The sequence below is a fragment of the Mus caroli genome, chromosome 2, assembly GCF_900094665.2.
Source record: "Mus caroli chromosome 2, CAROLI_EIJ_v1.1, whole genome shotgun sequence".
Classification (NCBI taxonomy): domain Eukaryota; kingdom Metazoa; phylum Chordata; class Mammalia; order Rodentia; family Muridae; genus Mus; species Mus caroli.
Genome location: NC_034571.1, coordinates 20164622 through 20170387, shown reverse-complemented (window position 1 = coordinate 20170387; position 5766 = coordinate 20164622). Strand labels below are relative to the sequence as shown.

At 45.0% G+C, this 5766-nt stretch overlaps 1 protein-coding gene across 1 annotated transcript in view; it reads right to left on the bottom strand.

The window, feature by feature from the left end:
- Positions 1-3660: 3660 nt before the first annotated feature.
- Positions 3661-5766, bottom strand: part of Il1f10 (interleukin 1 family member 10) — a 3186-nt gene continuing 1080 nt past the window's right edge. The window contains exons 2-4 of the mRNA XM_021157054.1: positions 4748-4833; positions 4190-4317; positions 3661-3924 (exon numbers count right to left, since the gene is read on the bottom strand). Coding sequence (XP_021012713.1) covers positions 3712-3924; positions 4190-4317; positions 4748-4833 — 427 coding nt within the window. The 3' untranslated portion in view covers positions 3661-3711. The remainder of the gene's footprint in view (positions 3925-4189; positions 4318-4747; positions 4834-5766) is intronic.

Genomic DNA, 5766 nt, shown 5'->3' with positions numbered 1-5766 from the left:
CTCGCCAGCATCTGCTGTCACCTGAATTTTTGATCTTAGCCATTCTGATTGGTGTGAGATGGAATCTCAGGGTTGTTTTGATTTGCATTTCTCTGATGATTAGGGATGTTGAACAATTTTTCAGGTGCTTCTCAGTCATTCGGTATTCCTCAGGTGAGAATTCTTTGTTTAGCTCTGAGCCCCATTTTTTAATGGGGTTCTTTGATTTTCTGGAGTCCACCCTGTAAAACTTCTTAATGGCAGAAACATGTAGAGCCTCTTCAGACACATTCTGAACTACACATTCTGTTTGAAAGTAAGGCAGAGATGCAGTACACAGGCTGGTGGAATGAAATTTGATGAATTTGCTCACCGGAGCTCACAACCTCAAAAAAGTAAAGCTGAACTCTGTCGCCACCGTCTGACCAAATGGTATATTGCAAGTTCCCTATCAGAAATAAGCTTCCAGGGACCCAACCAGAGACTTGATTGAAGTCTGCCCCTTGCTAAGTATAGATGAGACTGGATTTTCTCTAGGAGGTAGACTATTTGTTCAGACAGAATAACATAAACTAGCTATGTAAATGTGAAATCCAACCTAAAATACGGTCAAATAATCTAAATGCCAATGCATGAACTTTTTTATTTTTGCTGACAGATACTAGGAAAAAATGATGTCCATTAATGTTTTATCCACCCTCCTTTGCATATTTTCCCATCCCTAGACCTGAGTTGCCTTAACTTGAACTAACAGGTGTCATGTATCTGGGGTGTGTGTGTGTGTGTGTGTGTGTGTATGATGCTTTGGGCAGTTGTTCGTTGAGTCTATGTTGATGCTTAAGCTGGTATCTTGAAAATGTGGTCCAAAGAGGAATGCCAGTCAATGTAAAATTTTAATCTTGGTTTGGATGATTTTGGATATGCAGATCTTAGGAGGTTTTGAGCATACTGCCATCGGGTAAAGTTGTTCTAGATCCTCTTGAAACAAAGCTTGAAACTAAATGAGCTGCTGAACACATTAAGTCCTATGGCAGATATAAACAGCATGCATGCCAGGACACACACTACACACACACACACACACACACACACACACACACACACACACACACACACACACACACTGTACCCCATACACACATGGCCACATGCACTTCCTTGCTCACTCACTAAGATCCTGAGTGCCACCTAAGTGGTCTTCATACTGTGTACCACTTACTTGTCTAGTCCCCATACCTGCCTTTCTGATATGTAAACTAGTGGATAAGATCTAAAGTGTGCCTCTCCCACACATTTACATAATTATAGCATCTGTGGCCTAGTTGAGAAGATGGTGTGGCCTTCTAGGGAGAAGAAGGAATTTAAGCCTGAGTCGTGGGATGTGTCAGAGAAGCCTCCCTGGAGTCTTGAGCTGTCACAAGTAGCTTCTTCCATTTTTGAGTTTCAAATCCCAAGTGCCACAACAGCCTTCTGCTAATTCTACCAGAGGTCTATAGGATATGAGTTTTTCTTGATTTTTCTAATTTATTTACTTGTTTATTTTGGTGTGTTCTTGTGATGGTAGGGGATGTGCCATGGCCCACATGGTCAGTAGTTGGTTCTTCTCTATTCCACCACATGGGTTCCAGAAATTGAAAGTCCAATCACTGGGCTTCTTAGCAAATGAACACCTTTTCTCTCTAAAACATCTAACCAACCCCAGAATGTGTTTTTCTTAGCACTGAACATGTCTGGTAAGTGACCTACCACTAAGCTAAGCCCTCAGCCTCAGTTCTGCTCGGTTTGAAACAAGGTGATCCACTTTATAATGTCAGGTCTCCTATTACATTGTAAGTCCTTAGAAGGCAGGGGCCATGCCTTCATGGTCGTTGTAGCCTTCCCTCCAGCACTAATGGAAATGTAGCAAATACCAGATACTGAAAAAAATATTTTGTCTGTGCAGCAATCATTATTATGTTGGTACTAGGAGGCCTGATGTGCCTGGGTGGTCCATGGGAACAGATCTCAATAGGAGGCAACAGAAATGAGTGATCATTGCTAAAATAATTAACAGAGGCTATTCTAGGTCTTGAGTTCTTACTGCATTGCTAACATGCGACTCAGAGAATGGTCATAGTCTAAGAAAATGAAACTTAGATTAACTAACCAGAAACTGCCAACTAACCTCTAATTAGAGACTCAAGTAATTAAAAACTACTGACTAACATTTAAGTTGGGACTTTCCACTTTAAGCAATCAAATTTTTCTTCCCCTTGTTTTCTGAATGCATTCTAACCACCCTCATTCCAATTCTCCAATCAGCCCCCCCCCCACCCCCTTGGTAAAGCCCTGAACAACTTGTAGTTTGGTGCTGCCTGATTCACCAATCACTCAAGTAAACTGTACCAGTGCCTAAGCTTATGTGCCTAAGTTATACAAGAAGATGAAACAGGGTCTGGCTACCCATGGAACCAGAGCACAGAAATTGACCTCTGAAGGTACCTGGATGTGGATGGGGATGCAGGGCTGAAGGTAGGCTCTGTAGCACCTAGGCTGGTCCAGCAATGATCACAGGGCCCCTGCTTGCAATCCTTAGATGACTCCTCTGAGCTTCCCACTTATGGGCTAAACTCCTTTGCAAGTCATTCACAATTAGACTCTACCCATTTTCCTATTTTAATTTTCAGCAACTCCTTAACCACAGACGTTGGATTCTTGCCACACGAATGACACACCATAGCCCAGACATGCCTGAAGCTCTCCATGCCTCTCTCACACCTTTCTGAATTGCTGATTCTACCTAGAATGCTTGACCTATGTTCTCTGCCAGGAAAACCCCTATTCATTTGAGGCCAGGGTTAGCTGTCCCCTTGTGAAGCTGGGCTTAGCCTCCCTGAACGGCTTTCCTCATTGGTTCACCTTGTGCTGTAGCTCTGCTTATATCATATTCTTGGTGTCTAGCCAGAGCTTCATGGCCATCTTCTCAGTAAAGATCTTTTGTGCTCCATCACTGCTTAAGACACTGGTGACACAAAAAAGTGCTAGCAGCTCACCCCTCACTAAATCAGGACGGTACAGGCTCCCTGCTTTAGCAGGAGCAGGGACACAGATTTCCTATGAAATAGAAACTGCTAATGCTCTCAGGCAAGGGGTGCAACTACAGACTTTTAGAAGAGTCGAGCCTGATGTTCTGGGTTGTGAAATCTCTTCAACCCAGGGACTCCACTGGACCCTGGAATCAGCATCCAGGAGAATCTGTAGGTGTCTTTCCAAGAAATCACTAGGGTGCCTACCAATATTGAATTGTATGTGAAGCACAGGTTTTATTATGGCAGCTTCAATGAATGATCTCAAACTCAGTGGCTTACAATAATGGAACTGTATTATTTTACCATTCTTCAGTCCAGAAAAATCCAGAACCTGTGTCAGGAGAGATCTCATCATTTCCGGTTTCTAGAAACCACTGTTACCCATCAGCTTATGGTCCCTGTCCCCATTGTTACTTTTAGTACCAAAGTTTGTCCCAGTCTCCCTCTGACTCCTTCCTTCTCACGAGGCCTCATATGATTCCAATGGGCCCAAATGGACCATGAAGGAAAAAAAAGCCCTTTGCCATTTAATGTAACACAGTCACAGATTCTGGGGATTAAGATCCAAACATCTTTGGTATCTTCCTTATTCTGCTTTCCAGAGATGCTGAGCAAGAAGATCCCAGTTTGGGGGCACTAGACTAGACCCCAGCCTTATGTCTCCTTACTGACTCATCTCAAAGTAGAATTCAGTATGGGTGGAGGGTTCACTCTCTTTGGTGAGCTGCACTGGCTGCTGTGGCTCAGCTGGGCCACAGAGAAACCAGCCAGGGCAGGCAGCAGCCTCAAGCCTGAAGGCAGATCCCAAGCTTCTCTGGAAAAAGGTGAAACGAGTGGTTTGTTCACCTCCCTTGTATAGGTCCTCGATGTTCACATCCTGTGGGGGAAGGGAGACAGCTGTGAGATGAGATGAGTGTTTGGTTGGGATGTCAGCCCTTAGTGCCTCAGGGGCTTGGCCAAGGAAGGACTCAATAGGGAAGAGTTTTCCGAAGCGATGTTCTTTCTGTACATCCCCAAAGGCTAGAGTCCCTCAGCTGGAGGCAAAGAGAGATAGATGGGAAACAAGAGAGGGGACATGTGGGTTCAAAGATGTCACTATGTTCCATTGGCAGTACTGACTGCAATGAGGAGGGGTGTCTCACCTCCAGCTGCAGGAGAGGTCCCTCTCTTGTCTTCACACACGCCAGGCAGCAACTTCCTCCCTGCATCCCCAGGAAGATGGGGACCTTGGAGCGGTCTAGGCCTCGGTTAGGAAGGATACAGACCTTCTCTGGGAGGTAAGACAGAATGCAATTCAGACAGTGAGGGGACTGCAGATGGCAGGGTTTAAGCAAGGTAGGGCTCAGCTAGAAGTTACTGGGTCTGGCCCCATCTGACTTGTTTCTGTATGGAGACTGCAGGGTAAATGGAATTCACTTTTTACAGGAAGAAACTGCCCCTACCTCTTCTCCTTATCACTGGGACAATATTCTGATGTCTCTAGAGACATAATTGAAGGAAAGAATCAAGGCCTTGTAGCAGATGGACACTAAGCAACTCCTGGAAGAGAGTCCCCCCCCCCCCCCCCCCCCCCTTTTTTTTTTTTTTAAGGCAGTGTTTTGTCTTAAATCACAGCTGTAAGCTTCCTCCTCCCCCTCCCCCTCCCCCCCCCCCACAACACCCTCTCCTCCACTCCCCCACCCCCGCCACCAGAAGATCACCTGGACTATAAGTGTCTGAATCAGGGTCTCCCAGCAGGAGCTGGCCATTCCGTGTGTACAAAGCCTTTTGATGTGCATCTTTGATTCTGAAATAGGAGGGCAAGGTTAATGGCTCACTGCCCTCAGGGATCATTGTCCATTTCAGTCCCCATACCACCTTACTGGACAACCGCATGGAGCCTTTGGTGAATTGTTTCCAGACAGGAGAGGGACACTGCTTCATTAAGGGTAAAAATTGTTTCATCCCAAAGCTTCCTAGGCTCAGGATTATCAGAGGCTCCAGAAGTGACAACAGTGTCTTCTCATGAGGGAATTGAGGATGTTTTCATGGCTGTCTGAGGAGTTGCTTTGAGGCTCAGGTACCCTGGAGATACAATGAACCCTATCCATGATGTTTCTGAGCTTGATTTATTTTATTTTTTTTTAAAATAGCAACACTAATTAATGAAGGAACTGAAGATGTAGTAACTGTGATTTGATTTGTAAAATTAAAAAAAATACTTTTTGTAGATAATTCACAAATCAGAAATTGGACAATAGAAAAGTCTATGTCCCTAGACTCTGGGCCCACTATGGCCATGGTGAGGTACACTCTGAGTAACTCATATAGGAGGCCAACTTAGAATTAGACCAGGGCCTGATTAGTCCCTGGTTATACCTATGGGTCTAATGACATGCCTAGGAGGGTAAGTATGTACTAGGGCAGCTGGGGAGGAACTGTCATGCGTGTGAAACATTCAAGTTATGCCTGTTATTAGCCTAGTTGCCCAGCTGATTTCAGGGATGCCCATCAGCTGCTTTCAGAGCTCACAATGAGTTTGAGAACAGAACCTCTGGACCAAAGTCACCACTTCTGGGAGCCTTTTCTGTCTCTGCAACAGTTAGCAATAGCAAAAACAGCTTGAGTATTGTTTTAAAAGCAGGCTCGCTGGTGAGATGGCTCAGTGGGTAAGAGCACCCGACTGCTCTTCCGAAGGTCCAGAGTTCAAATCCCAGCAACCACATGGTGGCTCACAACC